Below are 24,348 nucleotides of genomic sequence, written 5' to 3' on the forward strand. Positions count from 1 at the left end.
AGAGCTGGAGCTGTTTGGTTTCCCCATGTACAACTCTCTGTGTGCATGGTGGTCTGTGGCTTTGTGCACCCTCCTGGCCAGCCCCTGCCAGCACTGCCTTCCCTCGGGCCCTTGCCGGGGCTGTTCTGTGCCTGGGCAGCAGCCAAGCCCTGCTGGGGTTCACACAGAGAGCTCTTCATGGAGCAAGCTCGTCTGCTTTCTTTGGAGAGTGTGCTGCTGGCATGAGCAGGTCAAGAAAGGGAACACAGCAGTTTGAATTTGGTCAGTACTAATTCCTTTGTATGGTTTCATTCAGGATGCCAGGTACCTGTTCCGCTTGTACATGGCCCTGAAGCAGCACCGGGATGCTGCCAGAACTGCCATAATAATTGCCAGGGAGGAGCAGTGTTCAGGTAAGTCTGTTTTCTCTGATGTGATGGCAACTCTCATGCTGCCTCCTTAGGTGCCCTACTTAGGGTGCTGTTATTTGTGTAGAATTCTACTTAGAGAAGACATGTACTGGTGCTTAATCATATTCAAGTTCAGTTTTGAATTTGGAAGTAGACTTGGGGAAGACCTATGGACTCACACTGTTATATTAAATATTGGGGGGAAAAGAAACTTCTGGAAAATATCTGTGTTCTCTATACATTCAAGTAAACATAGGGATTGAGACAGCCTGTGGCTTTACCTTTCTGTCTACTACAGGTCATAGAATTGCCATTTCTGCATATGGTTTCTGGGTTGGTACTGATCTTTTATCAGTGGAAAATTGGCAGAGGAGTTGATTTCTGTTGAAGGACCAGACATGTGCTTACTTTAAGCTTGGTTTTGGATTGCTAAAGTTAGAAAATGGGTTGCTAAAGTTAGAAAAAAATAAGAAGAGAGAGGGCTAGTAGCAAAATAGCTGCCACCTCCATTATTCACTCTCCTCTGTAGCCATGGCAACAACCCTACCATAACACTGCTTGCTTTTCATTTCAATTATGTAAAAGAAAAATCTATAGAGGAAAAATAGCAGTCTTGGGAATAACCCAGGCAAATTAACATTTATGGGCTGCTCCTTGGCTGCTCCTCAGCACTGGGCTAAGGAGTGGAAAAATCTCTGAAATCCTTGGCAAGCAAATCTCCCAGTCCATCATAGAAGTGAATAATGTATTTGTGCTAATTATATAAGCAGGAAATGCAAAGGCTCAAGGGTTTAAATATTTATTAGCATCTCTGAATCTGAAAACTTGTATCTAAAATGCAGTATCCCGTGGTGTGTTTCATATTCCCTGGTAGTATAAATATGTTCTGCAACAGTGTAATAAGAAGCACCATGTTTGTCTCATCAAAAGCACCAATCTTGCACTAACTGTTTCTTCTGGAGAGACAATTTTGCATCAGCATCCTCTTTCTTCAGCAGATTTCAGTGAGCTTGATTGTGAAATTTGCACCAATATAGTTTGTTCTTTCCTTAAAAATCCATCTAATTATAATATTTAAGTCATACTGCTTGGTATTTTTCTTTGGGAATGCCATTTAAGTGCAGTTTTGCTTGAAGTTGTTTTTATGTAATCACGTGATTTTAAGACTGTATTATATTGAGAGTCAGCAACAGAATATAAAAGAATAATGTTGTTTTCCAGCAACTAATTCTGAAGTGATATTTAGCTGTCTCACACAAATTTCACAGTTAGATTCAATTGTAGTGTATAACAAAACATTACAAATTGCTCTGTAGAGTGAAAACATCTGCTGATAGAGAAATACAGGGAGGCAAAGGAGAATGTTTGCTGAAATAACTAGAATTTCCTTTAAATGCCTCCAGCTGTGAAGAGTATGACTTTCTCAGCCTCTATGAATGCAAAAAATCCCAAAACAATCAGCAAAATAACCCCAAAACAAAACAAGAACAAAACATCTTAAGAATAGACTAATTGCAAAACACTACTTGATTTCAGCTACATTGATTGTTAAATGAAATCCTGTGGTTTCAGGACAATCCTTGATCATAACCTTGAAACAGTACAACCTAGTGAAATAACATTCAGGTTTTAACTATCCCTTGACAGGTTTTGGGTTTGGTTGCAGCGGCAAGGAGTTGCCAAAGTAAATGATCAAGTTAAAGTATACTAAATTAATATTTAAAAAGTGGCTTTTGAATATCTGACATTGAAGGACAACAACAACAACAAAAAAATCTTTAAATGCTCTAAAAACATCTTCCACTTTTAAAGTTCATTATATAAATTGCCATCATATTTATATATCATATATATTTTGCTACTGTTTAGATTACTTCTCCTAGTGTAATTTTTTTTTAAACTTCCTGGCTGATATTGTTTAGGATACTGTGACAAACAACTACTTGTGGCTTTCCAAAGAAATAGTCACGCAATGGTTTTGTTCAAAGGATCAGCATAACTTCTGCTTCCCTATATTTCATTAGTAAAGATATTGTTACGAAAAATTTAAATTTACTGTTAATTGTTGGGGTTTTTTCCTTAAGGAAACTATCGAAATGCACGTGATGTTCTTTTCAGTATGTATTCAGAGTTAAAGACCCAGAAGATTAAAATTTCCTCTGAGATGGCTACAAACCTTATGATTCTACACAGCTATATTTTAGTGAAGGTAAGGATGTGTAAGTTGCAGTGTCTGATTTATTGAACTGTATGTATGGATGTTCTGTGTGCATAAATTATATTGTCATATAGATTGCATCACAGAATCCAAGTGCATGCCAACAGCAAGCTTCAGGAGGACAATCCATAGTTGTTTCTGCCTCTTTGAGTTGCATATTCTTTTTTTAAATACTGAATAATAGAAAATTACATATGGCTTCCTGTTTTTCTTTTGCATTCGTGCTTACAAATACTATGCTACAACTATTTATTATTGTTGCTGTTGTTGTATTTGAGGTTATTATCCATAAGTAGATCACTGCTTTTCTGTAAATGAAGTTAAGCAGGGGCTCAAATGATTTCTCTTTGTTAACCCATGGATGCCCATCAGGATATCCATTCCTACAGCCAGCTTTGGCCTCCCTCTCTACCAGCAGTGGGGCAAGAGCTGCAGGTGCTGGGCTGAAGGCCAGAAGGACTGGGGAAGGGCCATGCTGAGGTCTCTGGTCCCTTCTGTACTCAGCTCTGCTCAGTTTCATGAAGGAGCTGTTGGCATGCAGCTCCCAGCAGGAGGGATGCATGGCTAGAGCAGGCTGCAGGAATTCCTGTCCCCCATGGCTGCAGTAAATGTGGTTTGTGTGCTGTGTTCCAGATTCACGTGAAACGTGGTGATCACATGAAGGGAGCGCGGATGCTCATACGTGTGGCCAACAACATCAGCAAGTTCCCATCACGTGAGTGCTGACAGCAGAGGAGCTGTGCTCTACAGGGGGCAGCTCATTCATCAGCACTGCCCTGCAAGGTTCATCCTCCCCTGTGGTCCTGTGGGCAGCAACAGAGTGTAACTGCACAGTGTGCTCTGCATGCTCCTCCAGGCAGCTCTCCCATACACAGTGCTGGGACCCTCACCAGCACTTCAGTCTGTGCTCACTTTACTGCAGTACCGAGCAGCCTCAGCCACACACACTCTCAGGACTGTGTGTAATGAACTGACTGGTTCTGGGACTTCATCACCAATTTTTAATCGATCTTTTTTAAAAGTTATTTTTGGGTACATGGAAAATGTAGACTAAAAAGTAGGCTTTAAAGAGTGCAGACAGGATTTGGGAGGAATGGCTAAAATCAGAACATTCCTGCTGCCATGCTGAGCTTCAGGAATGTGAGGCAGTGAGAGTTGAAACCATGGTTTTCCTGTAGATGGTTCCAGGAATGCCCCATATTGTACAACTGTGTACCATGACAAAGAAGAAAAATAGTCTTTTTTCATCAGTACTTTTTTAGCTGTATTAGCTTAAAGGTTTTAAACATCAATATTGGTAAATATTTGACATAAATGTTTCATTTGATGACAGATATTGTGCCAATCCTGACTTCAGCTGTGATTGAGTGTCACCGAGCAGGATTGAAAAACTCAGCCTTCAGTTTTGCTGCTATGTTGATGAGACCTGAGTATCGGAGTAAAATAGATCCAAAATACAAAAAGAAAATTGAAACAATGGTCAGGTGAGTGATGTTAATCAAATGCACACAGTTTCAAGGCTTTACTGATTTTTACTTCTTATGTTTTTGCTCATAAAGCCTGTAGAGTGTTTTCACATTATTTCACTGTCTTATATTTGAAAGCCTAAGAACCATTTTCCACCCTTCTTTGAGATTTAAAGACTTCCTTTGAATGTGATAAGCCTTAAATGCAATGTGCATTTAAAATGTTTCCTAACCAGCAATAGTGTTTTCCATCTTCTCCCTACACACAAGTGCAGCCACAGAGCCTTAGTTGGTTTCTAGTTGAGAATCCACAGCCAGAATCCACCACAGGCTACTACAGCAGCAGCACTGTGCTCATCTGTGATTAGATGACTAAATTGCTAAGACAAAAAAGAATGGGAGGGCAAATAAAATATAGGAATTCCTGCAGTTCCTGGCATTTTCTTCCTTATCTGAAGTTTTGTTTTGATCCTAGTCAATATTTTCTGCCAGAGGAGGAAGCATAGGTAATAGTAGAACAGCAGGGCAAGCATATGTAACACTTTTGTCATTTATTCTACTTGTCTCTAACCAAGGCTCAGGGACTTGCTGAGCTCATACTGATGTTTTAGGTATTTATTTGTGAAGTCTGTAAGCTCTGCATGAGCTTATCCAATCACTCTGCTTAAACGAAATATTTAATATTTAATTTAAATGTACATATTTAATGACAGTTGATTCCTACAAGTTCCATTGTGTCAAGACTGGTCTTAGCTAGTTAAGGCCTTGTAGGTTTTCTTCTTGGGAGAGATTTACCCTTTTCTGTGTAATTTATGATTTTAAACATGATTGATTTATTTCCCTTCTATCAGTTTTATCTTTTCAGGACCTAAAGAGTCTCAGCTTACATAGCTTTTTATGGATACTGGTTTTTATGGTGTTTCTCTGAAATTCTTTCATTCTTCTGCCTTTCTGGAGGCAGTTAGAAGCTGTATGATCTTACCATGAAACCAGTTTTTTGTTACTCCCGTTCTTTGTGGTCCTGCCACAGAAAAACTCTGAAATAAGGAAACCATAACTTTATAGTCAATACATGTAGACTCTGAGTTTTGAAATCTTGTAAAGTATTAGGATTAGTTACACCTTTTAAAAGATAGTGGTGTTTCTAATTAAATGGAAAGTTATCTATTATTTCTGAGCTGACGTAATTGTGATGAAGATTGGGTGATAGTTAAAAGGAAGGAGCTGATAGAATGTAAAATAACAGCTGGAAGTTATGCAAGTAACTCAAAGGAAGAACACTTGCTAAATATCAAAGGCATTGGAAACCAGCTTTAAAGTTCAAACAGCTTGAGGGTTTTATTCACAGCTGTATCTATGTTTTAGACGTCGGGACACAACTGAGACAGAAGAGCCAACAACAGCCTGTCCCTACTGTGCTTTCCAGCTCCCAGAGTGTGAACTCCTGTGTCCCAGCTGTAAAAACAACCTTCCATACTGCATTGCAACTGTGAGTGCCTGCTCTGCTTTCTGCACTGTGACAGTAAAGGCAAAGCTGCTTTCCCTTCTAAAATTAAGTTCATTTGAACTTCTTCAGTTTGCTAGTGGATCCAAGCCAGATATTTTTATGCATTGATGGGTTTTTCTAATCTGTTGCCAAATTTCTTTTTGTCTTTGACTATTTTAAGAGTGTCCTCACTCACTACCTACAAGTAGCAGACACTGGAGGGTGCCAGTAAATTCAGGAAGACATTCTGGGAGACTTCAGCTTCCTGAGAAAGCAGGTGCAGCACCAGGAATCCCCAGCACACACATTTGGTGCAGTTGGGAGAACAGAGTCTACTGCTGCTGCTGCCTTCCCAGCTCAGCCATTTGCCCAGGGGCTCAAGTGCTCAGAGAACTAACAGAAGTCCCTCTTTCCTTTTCCATGTACAAGAGCTTGTGGAGGTCACAGCTCACGTCCCCTAAGCTACCAAGACTTAAAATTAAAAAAAAAAAACCTAAAAACAAACCAACCGAACAAAAAAAATCAACAAAACTTCAGAAAGCTCTTTTGGGAAATTAAGTGCATCCAATGCTAATGCTTCAGGCAGTGACCTCAGCATTTCTCACATTACTCATCTTTACAGAAATGAGAAGAAAATGTAGGGATGGCATACATTCTTGGTGGAAGTTCCTGTACAGCTACTGTATAACTAATACAGTTTTTACTGGGTTCATGTGAATTGTTATACTATAATTGCAGGAAAAAAAAGATAACTTACTTGAACAGGGAACAAAATGTTGAGTTAACATTCTTTATTAAAACTAAAGAATTAAGTCTCACAAAAAAATTAATATCCATTATATGGGGGTCTTTTTGTTCTATTGGTTTAGCAGAATAAGATGACAGGTATACTTTAGAAGTAATATCTTTAGGAAAACAAAGGATTTTAAATAGAACTTTATGAGCCAAACACAAGGTACATGTTAATGTATGTTACACAATATTTATTTAGGCTCCATCTTGGCCACAGTTTGTTTATGTCACAGTGTTTGCAGATATTAGGACGGTGGCATTTTCAAATATCAAACCAGAGTCAGTGTCAAAAGAGTCTGCTGTTGCATATTGTATTAGAGCATAAATCTCTCAGTATAGGTCAAGGTGCTGCTGTGTTTCTTTACAGTATTAAAAAGATACATACAAATTCCTTCTATCAAAAGTAAACTAGTACACTGTAGCAAAAAAAAGAAAGTGTAGAGTAAAGAGGCAAAGGCCAGGCAGGCTCACAAATGAGTGCTGAATGTGACCTACTGGGCTCAGGTGCTGTGGCTTTTGGGGGCATTTCTGGTATGTTACATACAACACCAAAAATGCCAGCAGATTTAAGTACAGCTCTGGGTACAGATCTACAGATAGCATTCTAGAATTGCCAAACGAGAAGAATTTTAAACACTGTAATTCAGTATATTCCTAGATTTCCATTTTAAAAAGAGGAATGCAAATGATACTGCATCTGTGAGAGCTCCTTTTCTAGTTACAGATTTTACACCGTAATCAGGCTACAGTAACACTATGTGGGGCTTTTAATTCAAGATCTTAGAACTCAGTTGCTGAGGCTTTCTCATAAGAGGTGCAAAAGGAAATGCTCTGCAGGCAGGCAGCACTTGCCCCTCAGTTACCTGCAGTGTCTGTCTGCAGGGCCGGCACATGGTGCGCGATGACTGGACAGTTTGCCCACACTGTGACTTTCCTGCCCTCTACTCGGAATTCAAGAAGTAAGTTGGGATTTTTTTCTATTGCAGTATTCCAATGTTTCTTCATGTCTTAGCAGGTAATGGATCATTTGGTACTAAAAACATGTAATAGGGCTGGGTGGAAGAATTCCCCTTACTTGGTAATTGCACCTTAGACTCTCAGAGAACTTTGCTTCAAAGTTGACCAAAATGATAGGATATGATAAAAGAACTGGGCCAGGGATGCAGGGCTCCAACAGGAACAGTAATGAAGATGGATGGTGAGCTTGTGTAAGTTCTCAGCTCTGTCCAGGAAGAAGGCCTGAGATGGGGGGAGGGCAGGAACACAGACACACCAGCAATCACCAAAACCAACAAAGTGCACATAGAATTGGGTACAGACTAAGACAGCAAAAATGTCTTGTCCCTCATAATCACATGTGACAATGGGATAGCTCTGTTCCAGTATCAGCAAAACCTCCTTTGTTATATGTTTAAATGCAAACGGCAGCCTTCCTCGGGTGGTTCTCAAATGCTGAAAACATAGACAGAAGCAGCCATTGCTCTGACCTGCACTTGTTACAAGCACTGGTCAGAACTCTGGTCTAGGCTTTGTGCCTCAGGCCCAACTTCCTTTGAAAAATGTTAGAATTTGCTTTTGACCAGTTACCCTTCCTTTAAAACAGCCTGTTACAGACTGAAAATGTGTGTCCCATGTGTTCTGAAAGGATTAACATTGCTGATCTTCAGAAAATAAATGACTGCACAGAGTACCTCAAACTAGAAGACGAGGACCAGTAAATTCAGGTATGGCCTACAGTCTGTACTTCTTACTTAACAGGGTTCATTCTAGACAGCTCTGGAGTTTTTCCTAGAGCCTGGGTCAATGCCTCAGATAACTTGAGACCCAGTTCTATCACCTATTGGCCCTCAGGCATGCAAACATCAGTAGGTTTTGCTACTGCAACTTACCTGGTTGTTAAATTGTGCTTTAACTCAGTTTACCTCTATGACTATATTAACATCCCCAAACTGTTGTGGTTTGGAACATGTTCCTGAACACCAGGTGTGCTTGAGTAGCACAGAGAATAGCTTGAAGATCTCAGCATCATCCAAACTTCCCCAGCTCTTCCAGCACAGGTTTAAGTGTGGGGGGAGAGAGAGCAAGAGGGGCATTAACTGGAAGGAGCAAATCTAAAATGCAGGTTACATGATCTTGCCTATTTAACAGAATCTATCCCAGGATAACAGCAAGTACTGGCCTGAAATACTCATCCTTCTAAGAATGAGAGCATGGCTCTGTCTATACCAAAGACTTAGATCCAGGACTTCAGTTGTTTGGTTTTTTTTAATGGTAACTGAAAATGAGTTAACAGTGTTCTTCAATAATGTTAATAGTTTCAATAATTGCAATTTACTATTGCAAACATCTTATGTGAAAACTGAGCTGTACGTCACAGTAATGTACTCAAGTTCTTTTGGGGAATTTTTAGATTATTTTATTTTTCCTGATCTGTTATCACAGTATCTCAGAATATAATTAACAACCTCTGTTTATTTCCAGAACTGCTTGTGTTGGCTGGCAAGCAGCAAGGGAAGCTCTATCACTACATCACACATCTCTTCCCCAGGCCTAATAACAGCCATGTCACTTCTATTTTGTGATATTTGTAACTATTTAGCTTTTGATAAATTTTGTACTTTGGTTTACTGTAGCAATAAAACTGATAATTATTACAAACAAAATCTGCATTTCATCTGCACCAAAGACAAACCACAGGGCCATCTTTGTAATATGAGTGGCAGGAACAAAAAACACTTCCCCCTACTGTTTTCTTTTTCAGTATCCGTTCTGAACTGTTATGAATATTTTCAATTAAACATTTTTTACTCTTTAAATATTCCTTTCTGGTTTTGATTAAAGGTATAACTTATTCAAGTACAGGCTTTTGGAAGTAAATCCCTCACTATTTTTCTGTGTCTCTAACTGAACAAAAAGGAAGTTGTAGGAAAAGAGGAATGCCATATCACATATGTAAAGGAAAAACAAAAGTGTGGAATAAAGGAGGGAACAGGACAGAACACTCCATGAACTTAACCAAAGCTTTAAAATAATCCTGTGAAACATTTTATTGTAATTTTATATACTGCTTAATTTCTGTAATGTACAAATAAGCCATTTATGTATGGGAGTTTTTGCATCATGTACTATTTACAAGACTTCACCACATAATGTCAGGGGATTTATATTAAAAAAAAAAAGCAGTGAAGTCATAGGAAGACTCAGCAGAAATGCCAGGTAACTGAGCATGACATTTTCAGCATGTTCATGCACCTGGTGTCGTTGCACAATGAAGTTCTAGCTTGTAACATGTACCATGTCAGGAGTAAGCACAGCAGGGTGAGAGCACAAGAGCTACAGCACCTCTATAAGAGGAGCATTTCCAACGCACTGGTTCTGCTTTCCCAGCAGCAGCACTGCAGGTTTCGTGTTCCTGGCAGAAGTTAGATATGCAAAGCTGTGTCCAAAGCAAGGTTTTACTCTAAATGCCTTGTTTTCTCTTTTCTCTTCCCTTCTTTTTTTGTTGTTTCCTCATTTTTCTCTCTTTTTGGCAGCTTGGAAGACTTCACCTTTTTTTGCTACAAACAGAAATACAGACAGTTTAAAATCCAGCTGACAAAAGTTTAAGTCAAAATGTAGTCAAGTGTTAAGGAAAAAGCCACCCCTTTCCCTCCCCTCTCAGGTGTGAAGTTTCTAAATGCCACAGAGAGTACAGGCTACCATATTCAGTCTTAAGGGTCCCCATTTGGTGATACCTACAAAGGTATTACTAGAATTGTTATCTGTAGGAAACACAGGCACAGGCCTCTAGTGGCTCCTTGCCACTGGCACTATCCTCATCAACACTTGAAATATTACTAAGTTTTGGAATTGGATGCAGAATTTTAGATTTAGAGTGATGTCTCACTTTGGTCCACCATAAGACAATGGATGGAAGTAACTTAGACTCTTCCACACTACCACCAGTTAAAATTTTAAAAGTTGAGAGATTGTATAATACTTCTATGATTTTTTTTCTTAATTCATTAAGATGATGTTAGAAGTCACAGAAAAGTAACTAAAAACAAACCAAGAAGCCCCAACACTTCAGTGAGGTTGTTTAATACTGAGGAAATTAAATCACCTTAATCATTGCATCACTGTCAACAGTGTCCTGCTCATCCTCATCAGACTGGATCTCTTCCACAGCCAGGTCTTCACTGAGCTCTAAGGTCGCTGCAGATGCCGACTGCCTTTTGGATGCCCTGGCAGCACTGAGTGAGTACGGAGTCAGGTGTGCCTCTTTGTTGTAGGCACGTGTGAAAGCTGCTTTCACCTGGCAGGGTGGAAGGAAGGAAACTGAGTATCAGTTTAGGAGCTGTAGATTGTTAGCAACTTACTGAGAAATTCCACATCAGCTTTCCTTTGGAAAGGCATAACCAAAGATACACAGAAGATGACACTCTCAAAAGGACACAGAAAGCATTTCAGAGCTGTATGGCAAAGGCTCCTTTTAAACAAGTCCCACATAATCCTCAATAAAGTGTGTATCTTCAGATGCTTGCTCAGGCCTACAACAGTTTCAGCAAAGTCACACCAGAGCCCCCTTCAGCAGCACTGTACACTTGCCAGACTAAGCAGCACATTCACACTAGGGGAAAATACCTGATAGTAGTGTAGGTTTACTTACCAGCAGGTTCTTCTCTTTCCATGAGCACCTGATCTTTTTCAGATCACATCTGCCTGGTTTGTAAAAGCAATTTGAGCTTAAGCTCTCCTTGTACCAGGTGAGGGGCCCAAGCACTGGAGTGCAGTGGCTGGGTGCTGGAAGAGCAGCACACAAGGTCTGGCACTTCTGTCTGACAGACTGGGAAAGGTGTAAGCTGCCAGGCAGCCTCTGAAGGCAGTGCCTGCTCTGAACACAGGCAGCTCTGTGTCCCTCCTCCTTTGCAGGATGGTAAGACAGGCAGGGCTGTGCCTGAAGGACACAGACCTTACAGCCAGAGCCTCCTTGTAGAAAGGTACCAGCTTTCCCTGTCCTTCCTGTGTTCTGCTTCTAGACCCAAGACACAACAGACTCCTAGTAATCCTTTACACCAGGAACAAAAAGTGTAAGACTCCTGAGTGATGCACAGCCTGATTACCTTTTAGGACTTGGCCCTGAACTTAGTGGTATGTTTCACAGCTGATTCACAAAGCCCTGTTAATTATGGTTAAGCTGGTCCACCAACTTCAGCCTTTCCAAAGCACATCCATACCACAGCAATTATTCTAGGATTTCTTTTTTTAAGATACTGAAGAAAACAAAAAAAATTCACTGTTGAATTTTACCTTGGGATCCAGCTTTGAAAAGGGACTGGGTTTGCCTCCCCACGTGCTTATTTCCATGATATTTTCAACATCTTCTTTCATCAAGCAGTAGGAGTCCATAAATGTTATAGCTTGCTGTACACCATCTGCTCCAAAGTCTCTCAAGGGCTGGACAAGTGCATCCCGCAAATACGACAAGTATTCCATATTTACCGTCCTCTTACATGTCTGAGTTCTTTGTCAAATTGAAAATAAAGTATTGAGTAAGTAAATCTGTCCAACCAGGAACACTGACTTCTAAAGACAAGAACAAATAGGTAAGGAGGCCCTCAGCAAATCAACAATCAGCTGCCTTAAGAGCAAACTGCAAGTTACAGTGTGCCATTCCTTTTGCCATATCTGCATTGGGGAATAACCAATGCAAGGTATTTGAACACCAGACAGTCTGGGGAAACACATCTCTAACTGAGAAACAACTTCAGGGGAAAAAAGAAAAATGCAAGGTACTTGTGATTGACTTGTACAAATTAAGCACTGAGAAAAGTGTCACCAGTAACACAGGAACACATTCACAGAACATGAACGTGTCACTTATTTGCACCAAGCACAGCAAGGAACTGATGGTAGGTAATGAGCTGCACAAAAAGAACTGTATCAGAGGAATGCCAGTACTACCTGAGACTCATGTGCATTGCCAGTTCTTGAATGATGCGATCGTGTTTGCCTGTGGATGAAAATTTCCCCAGCCAGCTGGGAAAGACAGGAAACTGGGACATGTAACCCCTCATCAGCTCCCCTGGGAGAACACTTGCATAAATAGCCTGAAAAAGTAACACACATGCCAAACTCAGATCACACTGGAAGTCTCATGGACACCATGACACACTGTCCTGCCCTTCACTGTCCCCAGGGAAGAGGGGTGGTTGACACAGGGCCACAGTGGAAACAGCTTATTGTAAGAGAACTCTCTCAATTGCTTATTTCTGGTCAATCCCTCTAAGGTTACAGCTTCATCTCTTGTACCACCCTGTTTATTACCATGTTTAAAATATCTGTGAAGTTATCTGGGTTTCAAAACTCAAAAGAAGAAAAACCAAAAAAAACCAGACAACCCCCAAAACACGGCCTTTTCTCATGTCCACTTTAGAGTGCAAATAGCTGACTTCACACAGACAAGTGATCTCCAACACACAGACATGGTGAAGGAGAGCTTTCCAAAGAACACTGCAATCTACATCAAGTCAGCTCTGTTCCTAAGCACACAGCTCTTTGGACCTGTACTGAACTAGGTGACATCCAGAGGTGCCTTCCAACTTCACCTACAATGCATTCTCTGATGCCAGTCATAATTCTTTAAGCACAAGTCTTGTCAGTGTTTCAGTGAGCATTAAAAGAAGTACAGTGACCAAGTTTCAGTCCTCTGTGCTTTGAAAGAAATCCTACCCATGAGCTAGCAGGCTTGTAACAGCACAAGTGATCCACACCATGTGCTTCTATGCTTTGTGACTGTCCCCCTTCTCCACATTTCAGAAGATTTTATTTCATGTTGCAGCATGGGCTCAACAATATGGATATAGGAAACTCTTCTGATCACCAGTGGAACAGAAAAAACTACATGAAGTACAAACTGTACAGATCATGTAACTACACTGAAACACCAATTTCCACAGATCCACCTCTAACACTGGACATTCCCCCTGCCCCTTGAAGAACATAAAATGAGTGTTAAGTGCTCACCTGTGTTGGAAGAAGATTCCAGTTCTGCTTGCTACGAATCTGTCTGTCCACTATATCACCATCACATATACTGTCAGCTGCTCTACTCAAGAGCACCAAGTGCTTTTTTAAATTACCTCTGGGGAAAAAAAAATGAAGTTGACCTTGTTAAAAGGCAGAAATATCCAGATAGGTTTTCGCCTACTTTGACTCCCCGTCACAAAAACCTATGTCAATTTAGGGTTTGGAGTAACTCACCCAGCAGCAGCTGGTTTCACATGCACATAGTTCTCTTGGACAAAGAGAGGTGCCAGTGAATAATCATGGAAGAAAAGATCTGATTTGTCTATAAGAGACATACGAGCAGCCTCCTCTCCAGTAGCAAAAACCTTCCGGACCACATCAAAGGGGCCCTAAATAAATGGCATTTCAAGAAGTCAGCAGCTAGAAGGTCAACACAAAAAGTAAAACACAGCACAGTATCAACAAAATCAGTACCCAGAAGTATCTCCACTCATCAGTACAAGCTCCTCATTCAGTATTTCCACCCTAGAACTTTACCAGTTTTAAGAACTGTAATTTATTTTTGGTATTAAGAGAATTATCTCCTAAAGAGAGAACAAAGGATGGGAAGTATGAGCTTCATAACTGCATCTTATGTAAGAGAAGAGTATACCAAAATTTATATTCAGTCCTGGATATACTACTCTTCAACTGTTTGTGGCAAATGTGATAGCTCTTGGCACCTAGGCTTTATTCAGTGTTTCAGTTCAAAAGATGCTTATGAAGCCAAGTGATTACATCAGAATATGACAGTGTAAGCCAATCCAGTATTTGACACTTACCAGTTTGATGTCTTTTTTGGCTCTGCTGGCATCTGTTTTAGCCTCATCATAAGTCAGTGATTTGTTTTTTGCACACCACATATTAAGATTATGTAAAACCTAGGGAACAAAATTGACAATTTTGTAGCATAATAGAACTTAAATGGAAGACTCCAGCAGTAACAGCCTGATCTTTATACATAAGAATACTGTTCAAATACTTTGAATTCAATGTACATAATCTGCTATTTGAATGGTCACTAATGCTGAATGGGTACTGACCTGTCTGATGTCCTGATTTGCTGCCAGGATTATCTCTTGCATAGCAGGTGGGGGAATTTTTAAACCTTCTTTAAATGCAATAGACATCATGGCACCCTGTAATCACAATTGGGAAACTGTCACTAGAGAATTCCTATGAGTTCTTGCCCCAGCAGAAAATACTGACACATCTATGAAAGAACACTGCATATTTTTCTAAATTTTTAAAGCACATATAGCTGAAATTTTCTCTCATAATCATAAGCCATCATTTACCACTGGTGTAAAAAAGAGCACGTTTGTTTATAAAAACCAATTTTGGATATATTCTTAAGACAGACATCTAAAATCCAAAAGACTTTGGGAAGAGCAACTCAGGCAATTCATTCTGAAAAGCAGTTACTCGCTGAGATGAAGTGGTGTATCCAATTCTGAATAAACTGTGCCACAAGAAAACTGAAGTTCCTGATGGCAATTCAGTGCAGCCCACAGAGCCACAGCCACTTACTTTGATCTGCTCCAGCCGAGGTCTCTGAAAACGCAGGTCCAGGCAGTAGTGCACCAGGGAGCGCATCTTGGGGTGGTTGCGATCGTTGCACATGCAAATGATGGGAACCTTCGTGTGCCGGATCAAAGCAATCAGCTCCTGCAATTTAAACACGTGACAGTGCCATCACATAACCTGCATCATGAGAACAATTAGAATGTCATACCAAGCAGCCTGTCCTTAGTCCCTGCCTTAAATCAGATCCTTGACAGCTGCCAAGTTCAACACTCCTGCTGTAGTCACTTTTCTACACAGTGCAAACCTGGCCCCTCACCTACGTTTTTCCACTTCCTGTTCTGTTCAGCTGCAAGACACCTGCTGCCTACCCACCTCCACTGTCTACTTCCAGCAGTTTTTATGTTTGGAACTGTCTTGAAGAAGCAATGAAGACCAATAGCCCAGAGCACAACTGTCCACCTACAGAATTAGACTCATTTCTCCAAAGGCCAGTTTGACCTGGCTTATGCCCAGAGGGGGCACACAGCTTTCTGGCTGCACCCTGCCACAAAGAATGAAAAGGCAGAAAGTAATAAGATCAGCTCATCTCTGCTCCAAGAGGCTTCATCATTTTTAGGCTTACCAGAACAAACTTTGCTAGCTCTAGTGAAGGTGAAAATCAGTTCAGTTTCATTCCTACAATGAAAATACCTGCATCTAAACTAAAAATCTGTATGGCCTTTAGCACCAAAGTACTGCACGTGACTCTAGGAAATCCTCAGAAGCTAAAACTGGAGCTACTGAGGAGAACAAAGGGTGCTGCTGCCTATGCCACACGTTAGTTACTCAGTGTTACTGCCTATGCAAAAGAGCAACAGCCAGACTATGAGCCTCCCACTGCAGGGAGATGTCACCTTAGAGACCCCTTAGGATAAATGTACCTGTTCTAAACTGCACACACTCAAGTTCAGCACTCCAGGCTTCTTCTACACGAATATCCTTTCCCCCCCATCTACCAAGGCACAACTCTTACACAAAAAACAGGCTTCTAAAACGTGTCAGACTGTACTCTGCAGAGTTTGTTTATGGACCATGGGCTGAGGACAGAGTGGCTTGACTATCTTGTGCTATATATGGCACACACTCTTGGCAATGGCATTAGCTAGGAACTACAGTGGCTTCACCTGAATCCCTCCTCTGTCTTCATTGCCTGCCATACCATCCACTTCATCCATGATCAATACATGCTTCCCGCTAACTGATGAAGATGCACCTGGAAATGAATATGGATAAGAAAATGAGATGAGAACAAAGGAGTCTGCTCAGAGTTTTACCCAATGCTAAGTGAGGTAACACCACCCTAGGCTACTGAGGTGGTGGCTCTGCCACTTGATCACATGAATCTATGTTCACAGACCAGACTATAACCTCATGTTATTTTCTTAGAAACAAGTCCCATGGAACAGAGGAGCAACTGCAGAGTTCTTGAGTACTTTGTGCAGATTAACAACTCATTCTAGAAGTAGCAAGATTTAATTCTAAACTGAAGAAGAAACATAACAGCTTACTACATGAACCCATCCCTATTAGAGCCAGGCCCCTCCACCAGACAAGCAAAGTAAATTCCTAACATTGTTGTGCAATAAGGAAGCTCTGTCCTTCCCCTAAGCAGACTCTTAATAAAACAAAAGTCTGCTTCAAGCAACAGACTCACCAGAACAGAAGTCTTTGATGCTGGTGTTGTTCAGTGACTCAGCAACCACTTCCTTCAGACTGTTCTTGCTGCGAGTGTCGCTGGCATTCAGCTCCACGTAGCTATACCCCAGCTCCTGATCCAAACACACAAACCACATAAAACGTCAACACAGATCAGTGACAAATCATACAGCTTTAATTAATTTCTCCCCTTATACTCATTTTCTCTAAAATTAAAAAAAACTTTTAACCATGTGTGGAACAGATAGACCCAAAAGAGACATTTTTTGTTTTGTTTTGTGGTGGAGTTTTTTGTTGTGGTTTTTGAATTGGTTTTTTGTTTGTTTCTTTTGGGTTTGTTGGTTGGTTGGTTGTTAGGGGTTTTTTTGTTTGGTTAGTTTTAGTTTTAATTGAGGGGGATGCGGAACCATTGGAGTCAGTGGCACATTTTAAATTTTGGAAGATTAACAGAACTGCCAGCAGGGATAGGAAACAGAGCTGTGAGCCAAGGCTGGCTAAGCTCCATGGTATTTCCAGCTGCATAACAAAGAAACATACCACATGGCTCTGAAAGCTGCAGGAAAGAGACCAATAGGAAACACATGACTCCCCCAGCAGCACTAACACTCCCGTCAGTCCCTGACACAGCTTAACCCAGCTGCTCCTTTATCAGCAAACTCTGCTGCCAGAGGCAGCCAGAACACAGCACTGAGCACACACAGCATTGGTGTGTTCTGCTGGCATTTCCTGTGGAGCACAGAGAAATGCTCTGTAGACTCCTGAGGCAGCTAAGAGCAAGCCAGGTTGGAAAACAGAGAAGAAAAGACCATGCTTTGAGGAAAAAAAGTGAGCCCAAGACAGCACATTCACCTTTTCTAGTCTAGCTCTAGGTGTGGCATCAACTTGTTGGCACAGAGCTCAAAGACATGCAGTGGGGGAAGGGAGAGAAAAGGATTAAGGATTCTCTATACAACAGATTTCTAAATTCAGACTTAGAAATGGACACACAGCCCTGTCAATTTCTCTCAACCTGAAGTAGCATTTCAATTTAGAACAAATCTGGGAAATATCTCACTGTTAAGACATATAAAAACCATGACCTTAGCCCTTCAAAAAGCTTGCCAGAACTGGACTCCCACTAAGTGCAAATATTCTCCAACTTGCAGAACCAGTGCTAAATGCTCACAGTTTTGGAAAACTGTTTCCTATTATTCAACATACTGTGGGGTATGTTTCCTCTCAGTGTAACAGAAAGAAATGCAGACATCCCTTGGTACCTTCTCACCTCAGACCTGATAAAGGCATCCAAACAGTCACACAGTTTCACCTGTAACTCTGTTCTGAGCAGGTGCAACCTGGCTGAGAGCAGACCCTGTCATTCAGAGCACACCCACCTGCACACTGTACCTGTATCCAGATTCAGAATTAATATGTAACAAAAAAGTGTTGGGAAAAACCATCACTATGAACTCACCTTACAAACCAAAGCAGCTGTAGTAGTTTTACCAACTCCAGGTGGACCAGAAAGTAATGCTGCTTTAAAGCCTGACCCATCATCTTTGCTTCCAGTTTTACTGGGTTTTGCTAAAAAAAAAAAAAAAAATTAAAACAATTCAGGTTTTACCTAGGTATGTCATTATAAAACAAACTGCATGCTCCTAAACATATCACGCATCATTGGAATTTTTCCTCATTTAAGGACCAAGAAGAACATCCAAAGATGCACACACAGCTGCATCCTAACTACCCAGGTAAAAGCAGCTTAAACCAGCTTGCAGATTACAACTCACAGTGATTTTGAACTGAAAAATACCAAAAAGTGTTATTGATGTAATTTCCTCACCACCATATCATACACATAAAAAACCAAAAACATCACCAAACTCACACACCACCACAAACAAATTAAGCCAAACCTCAAACACGCCCCATACAAAATCCCACTATCTACTAGAGCTGAACTTAAACCCTCTTTTAAACACAGAAAAACCTGTCTATAGGATGACCAACTGTCTACTTGACACATGCCCTTCTTGCCAGAGGCAGGACCTGCCAATTCATCCCTACACATGAGAGCAGCCCTTTAGACCTGTATCTTCACTGTTATCCTGTATCTTCACTGTTGGCCAGGCCTAACCTATTTCCTCTTGCTGAAGAAGAAAACAGTAGGTTCAACACAAGACCATTTTTAGATACATCACAGTAGGATATTTTAGGGTTTTTTGTAAAAATGAAAACTCAAGACTTGGGGAAAAAAATCTTTTAAGACACATTTTTCTGCTCTTTTTTCAGGTGGGGAGGTGGGTAGTAAATGAACAACTACTTCACCTAAAAAACCTCGGGATCAATTGCTGCTAAAAACACATCTGAGTGCAGCCTTATTCCCAATTTCTAGAGCTGCTCTGCTACCACCCAGGCCCTCAGTGGTCCAGGGAACCAAGGCCATGATTACCATGAAAGAACACAGAGCAAATTAAGCAGGCCAGTCACCTTGTCCATCTTCCAAGGTGTTCTTGTGCCAGTTTCTGAGCCATCGGAGCAGTTTATTGGCACAGCTCTGCTCACCCTGCTGTCCAATAATTGCCTTAAGAGATACAGGCTTATATTTATCCACCCACAGCAATTTCTCTGTGCCATCTTCATTAACCTCAGAAATCAAGTTCCCCTTAGGTTTTGGGGCTTCTTTCTCCTCTACAGTCTGACGTTTGAAGTCCGTAAGTTTTCGAACAGCAGTGGTTTCTTTCTTGACAGATCTGATGGTTTCTCCTTTTTCAGGAGTAGACTTGTATTTTTTATTATTAGCTTCCCTTTTGTAGGGGCTAAAATTCCTTTTCCCAGCCTCAGCTTTCTCTGGTGTCTTTTTGGGTTTTGACTCCACTTTCTTTGCCTTAAGAAAATAAAATATTAAAAAGAAATTAAAGGAAAAATACAGTAAATAAACAGCATATTTATTTTAGCAATTACAGGGTGCTTAGAAAGTGACAAAGCTTATGTATTGATTAAAAAACTTCAAGAGCAGATACAGAAATACTTTCTGAGAAATAAAGCACAGCTAAACACAACATCACCAAGTTCCATAGTACAACCCACAAAAAAGAGGTGGGAAGTGTTCTGTCATTCCAAAAGGAGTCCCCTAATTCACAAAGCCTGAGGCATCCTACAGTGCTAAACTGATGACTCTAAGGTTGGAACAAAAGGGTCAGACACCCTTGAAACTCCTGCAAAAGTTGCTCAACCCAAAACAATTCAAAGGGAGCATAAGTGATAGCTAGTAAGTTCAGAGTTGCTTTTCCCTGGGACACCAATGGTATCTTTGCATAAATAAGTCATGTCTGTAATGAATGCACCACACATTAGAGCTAACAGAGATTCTAATAACATTCTATCAGCCACTACAAGCTAAATTTAAATGTGCACAAAAAACTTGTTACCTCTTTTTTGGTATTGCCTGAAAAAAAATCCCTTTAATATCTGTAGTTCAAGTACCACATAAAGAAAAGATCTGTTATGCATACAAATAGTTTACGTATTTCTGGGCCTGTCTGGGTACCATGTGGTATCAGTCACAATTACTTATTCCAGAGAATGAATGAATGAATGAATACTCCTTGTTTCAACCCAATACCATCTAAGGAGATGGAATTACCTGCTCTGTCAGGTACCTAAAATGCAGAATAATGTCAGAGCATGAAAATAATCTTTAGCTCCCAAGTTGAGTCATTTGTTTTCAGCACAAACAAAAAATTTTCACTTTTAACCTAAAAGGTCAAACTGATGATTGTTGTTACTGGAAGAGAAGACAAACTCCTTTCAATTAAAAACAAACTAAAGCAAAAAAAGCATACCTCTGTTTCAGCTGCCAGCTCATATTTTGACTTTTTGCCTGGCATAGTTCGAATAAGATCAAACAGACCATCCTCATCAATAATTTTTGTACCTAAAGCTGATGCCTGGAGCAAAAGAAAGAATTAAATGTGAAATCACATTATATTAGGATTTCTGTAATTAATTTCAAAGTGTTTTCTAGTAAAAAAACTATGACTAGGAACACAACAAGAGTAGATATAGATATAGATATAGATATAGATATAGACATAGATATAGACATAGATATAGACATAGATATAGACATAGACATAGACATAGACATAGATATAGACATAGATATAGACATAGATATAGACATAGACATAGACATAGATATAGACATAGATATAGACATAGATATAGACATAGATATAGACATAGATATAGACATAGATATAGACATAGATATAGACATCTCTGTGTGTTGTATGTATGCACAGAAGTAAAAACAAAACAAAGCTGTAAGCCACTTGGCAACTTTTCATTTTGAAGATGCACTTTGTGGCAGGGATACTGGAAATGAACAGGTAAGAGAGGAACAATTGAGCTGCCCTTTGCCTCTGGCCAGGCAGGAGCCCACTCACCTTCTCACACTTGGCCTGGCCGCAGTCCCGGCCCATCACCAGGTAATTTGTTTTCTTGCTGACATTGCCGGTCACCTTTCCCCCGTAACGCTCAATCAGAGACTTGGCCTCATCCCTCTCAATGCACTCCAGAACTCCCGTAATCACAAATGTCAGCCCCTCCAAGCAGTTCTCAGCTCCCTGAGCACCAGAGCATTGCAGAAAATGCCATTACTGATACAATTCACCCAAACGGCTCTTAACCATCAGCTATTTTAGCCCTCTACCACATCAAGTACCCTATGAAGCTTTACAGATCAGACTATCGTACCTAGGTAGGTAATAGTTCTAAAAGTTCCAATGGGTAAACCAACAAACTCCACACATTGTTTACCTGACCATACTTGTAGCACTCCGTGCTTCAAGCATAGCATATGAATCAATTGAGTGAAAGCAATCTTCAACTTTAATACCAGTAACTATTTTTAATGATCATGACTTCCTAAACCAAGTTCTGAGTACCAATTCTTTAGTACACTTCCTTACTTAGTCACTGCTTAGCATTACAATTTATGTTTTTCTAATACATTCTTCCTACTGGAAAAAAAATACCAGTCTTTAACAGTTAAGTTGATGTTTTTTAAACTACTTACAGCAGTAGGTTTACCAAACACTCCACATCATTTATAGAATCCTGCAGCCAAGCTTACCTGAGGTATCTCTTTGGAGCCCAGTGCTTTGGGGCCCTCACGATTAAGGAAGCTCCGGTAAGCTTGGTAATTGTTTCGCTTCTTTTCAGAGTCCTCAGGACTTATAGACTGGGTCAGGAGAGGAAAAAAAAACTTATATACATATTACAGATATAAAAACAGCAGAACAAACCCAAGCTTCACAGCTTAAGACATTTTCATGCACCAAAGGAAAACCAAGTTCTATCACTTGTTTTTAATCTATTATCATGCAATACTGAATCTCGTTCTCCTTTTGGTGCTTGTGTTGAGGTGTTTTCCTTTTAAAAATACTTCAAAAATGTGAGAGTTTAAAAAATATGTATCCATTGTTTATTGGCAGGTTTCTGTAGATTCACCTATTGCACATATACACGCTCACTCAACTCTTACATTGTCACTTAAAATTCACATCCTATTTGTGATCTGCACTTATATAAAAGTAGAAATACTATGAAGTACACTTTAAGAGACACTTAAGCTTGTCAATCAGCAAACAACTGTTAAAAACTCACCTCAAAAGGAGGTGCAGGCTCTCCCTTCTAATTACAATTGCTATTTAATTGTCAAAATGGGGTACTTCATACTCTATGATTAAGAAGTACATTTTAATGTTGCCAGTAACTGCCAGTGCTCAACAAATACAGCTACTGAATCAGATATAAAACCCCAAATTCTATTCTTACATAGCATATCAATAATAAGAAAAAACAGGAGACTAGGGAGAGAAATACAAATACCTAAACAATGCCACCCATCATTTTAACCACAGAAGAGATCCTTAGGCCACCACACTGACATCAGTAAGTTTGTACTCACTAAGTGTCAGAATTCCTGCATTCTGCATTTTCCAGCCAAGTTAAACAAGAGAAAGCACAGAACTGATTTTGCAGTGTACCTGCACACCTTAATGGGCATTACAGAACCTCAGGTCCTTCATCTGTTTAATTTACACTTTGTCAGATAATTGTTTCCACTTAGTTTTACAACTGCTGTAAGGAAGGAACTTACAGTCTTACCAGAATTCAAAATCTTAAAAGATGCTCAGGAGATTCAAAGCACCAAGTTACAACAGTGACACCTATAATAAATGAAAACTATTTTCCTGCAAACTCCACCAAGACACCTAAAGTAATTTTGATAGCTCCTACCTCAGTCTTCTTGGGAGAAACTTTCTCCTTCTTTGGTGTTGTCTTCTCTTCTTTCCCTGAAGCTGCTTTTCCTCTTGATAGTGAATTCTGAGCACCTCTTTCCTTTTCAGCAATCTCTTCTTTTCTACCATTAGATGATTGTGGGGGTAAACGAGAACCTTTCAACTGTTCAGATTTAGTTGGTGGCTTCGCAGAGTAATTCGTGGCTGCACCAGCTGAGTCTGTTGCTTTCACTTGATAGGAGGCAGAGAGAGAAGAGTTCATATACAAAAATGTATCTCATTAATATTATAAATTAGTGCAATGCTGTTCAGTTTCTGTGTCCTACCTCTTTCTGACTGCCTGCACCCTGCTGTTGTACTGGGGCTGCTGTTGATGCTCTGTCCTGTTTGCTCTCCTTCTGTGTTTTTCCGAGCCTAAGCAAACACACAATGCCAAAGTCAGGGATGTGTGTCCCAGGGACACAGCAACACTCTTCAGTGAATTGGGACTGGAACTTAAATACCATCCCTACAGAGGCATCCAGCACACACTGTCTGATTAGGCAGGACAATGCTTTACTGAGCAAGGAGAAGCCAGGAGGGCAGTATAAGAGTGAGTATGCTGCTTCCATGAAAACACTTTCCTGCTGTTTTTAATGCATTTGTATGGAAGTCTCAAAACAAAGGTGTATAAATAAGAACACTCCCAGCAATGCAACTCCTAAAAGTGTAAGTTTAAAAAGAATTCAACCTTTTTCTTCTGTGGTGTTTCATCCAACATGGCCAGAGTTCTAGCAAATTCTTCATCATCATGCAGCTGTCTCTCCAGCTGAAAGAAAAAAAAAAAAGATTTTTAGGCTAATGCCAAACAAGTTCTAACTCTAGTGTATTTTTACAAAAACTTTTAAGTGAGCACATAGCTAGAAAAAGGGTGTCCTATCAGAGGCAAATAAATTTCTGGAAACAGCACTGAAGAATTACTTGTCTCCCCCAGAAAGCAAGACTACTTAAATCTAGTGAGAAAAATGGACTTGTTGCACTAGAAACATTATTATGCCTGTATAAGCTGTTTTCAAATGAGTTCTTCATTCATATATTTAATTGTTGTGTACCCTTTTATTTTAAATAATCAAACTTTGAAGGCTGCACCTCACAACAAACAGCCTGCAACAACATGTAACCTGCTGGCTTTATCAAAAGCAGTCCCAAAAGACAAGTAGTAACAATGCCTGTTAAAAATTATAGTATCTCCAGAATGAATGCTTTATTCTCATTTACTATTACCAAAAAATGTACATTAAAAATTCTGTTCTGGAGAACTTAACTACTGCCCTTAGCCCTGCTCTTGGTGTCAGTTCTATTTACTTTAGGGAAGCAAATATACTTTAACTTTCTATTACTTATACAAGTGATTTTCTCTGATGGAAGAACCAGTAAAAACAAACAGTGCACAACATCT

At 40.1% G+C, this 24,348-nt stretch overlaps 2 protein-coding genes across 6 annotated transcripts in view; one reads left to right on the plus strand and one right to left on the minus strand.

Moving 5' to 3' along the window:
* WDR19 (WD repeat domain 19) overlaps nt 1-9,115 on the plus strand; it is a 40,562-nt gene extending 31,447 nt beyond the window's left edge. The window contains exons 30-37 of one of the 2 annotated variants that reach the window (XM_064710279.1): nt 296-392; nt 2,474-2,598; nt 3,241-3,322; nt 3,941-4,091; nt 5,439-5,562; nt 7,234-7,310; nt 7,955-8,075; nt 8,833-9,115. In XM_064710279.1, the coding sequence (XP_064566349.1) occupies nt 296-392; nt 2,474-2,598; nt 3,241-3,322; nt 3,941-4,091; nt 5,439-5,562; nt 7,234-7,310; nt 7,955-8,069 (771 nt within the window). In that variant the 3' untranslated portion in view covers nt 8,070-8,075; nt 8,833-9,115. Of the gene's footprint in view, nt 1-295; nt 393-2,473; nt 2,599-3,240; nt 3,323-3,940; nt 4,092-5,438; nt 5,563-7,233; nt 7,311-7,954; nt 8,076-8,832 lie in introns of those variants that run through there. The other variant, XR_010439823.1, reaches the window with a different exon arrangement.
* Nucleotides 9,116-9,359: 244 nt separating this feature from the next.
* The window catches only part of RFC1 (replication factor C subunit 1), a 33,537-nt gene continuing 18,548 nt past the window's right edge, over nt 9,360-24,348 (minus strand). For all 4 annotated transcript variants that reach the window (XM_064710282.1, XM_064710283.1, XM_064710280.1 and 1 more), the window contains 19 exons: nt 23,641-23,718; nt 23,237-23,324; nt 22,909-23,141; nt 21,740-21,847; nt 21,051-21,230; nt 20,445-20,549; nt 19,090-19,486; nt 18,074-18,183; nt 16,619-16,733; nt 16,089-16,177; nt 14,929-15,066; nt 14,442-14,537; nt 14,181-14,279; nt 13,594-13,748; nt 13,357-13,474; nt 12,295-12,440; nt 11,641-11,854; nt 10,454-10,645; nt 9,360-9,908 (listed from right to left, as the gene is read on the minus strand). In XM_064710282.1, coding sequence (XP_064566352.1) covers nt 9,807-9,908; nt 10,454-10,645; nt 11,641-11,854; nt 12,295-12,440; nt 13,357-13,474; nt 13,594-13,748; nt 14,181-14,279; nt 14,442-14,537; nt 14,929-15,066; nt 16,089-16,177; nt 16,619-16,733; nt 18,074-18,183; nt 19,090-19,486; nt 20,445-20,549; nt 21,051-21,230; nt 21,740-21,847; nt 22,909-23,141; nt 23,237-23,324; nt 23,641-23,718 — 2,763 coding nt within the window. In that variant the 3' untranslated portion in view covers nt 9,360-9,806. The remainder of the gene's footprint in view (nt 9,909-10,453; nt 10,646-11,640; nt 11,855-12,294; nt 12,441-13,356; nt 13,475-13,593; nt 13,749-14,180; nt 14,280-14,441; nt 14,538-14,928; nt 15,067-16,088; nt 16,178-16,618; nt 16,734-18,073; nt 18,184-19,089; nt 19,487-20,444; nt 20,550-21,050; nt 21,231-21,739; nt 21,848-22,908; nt 23,142-23,236; nt 23,325-23,640; nt 23,719-24,348) is intronic.

Source organism: Zonotrichia leucophrys, chromosome 4 (genome assembly GCF_028769735.1).
Source record: "Zonotrichia leucophrys gambelii isolate GWCS_2022_RI chromosome 4, RI_Zleu_2.0, whole genome shotgun sequence".
Taxonomy (NCBI): domain Eukaryota; kingdom Metazoa; phylum Chordata; class Aves; order Passeriformes; family Passerellidae; genus Zonotrichia; species Zonotrichia leucophrys.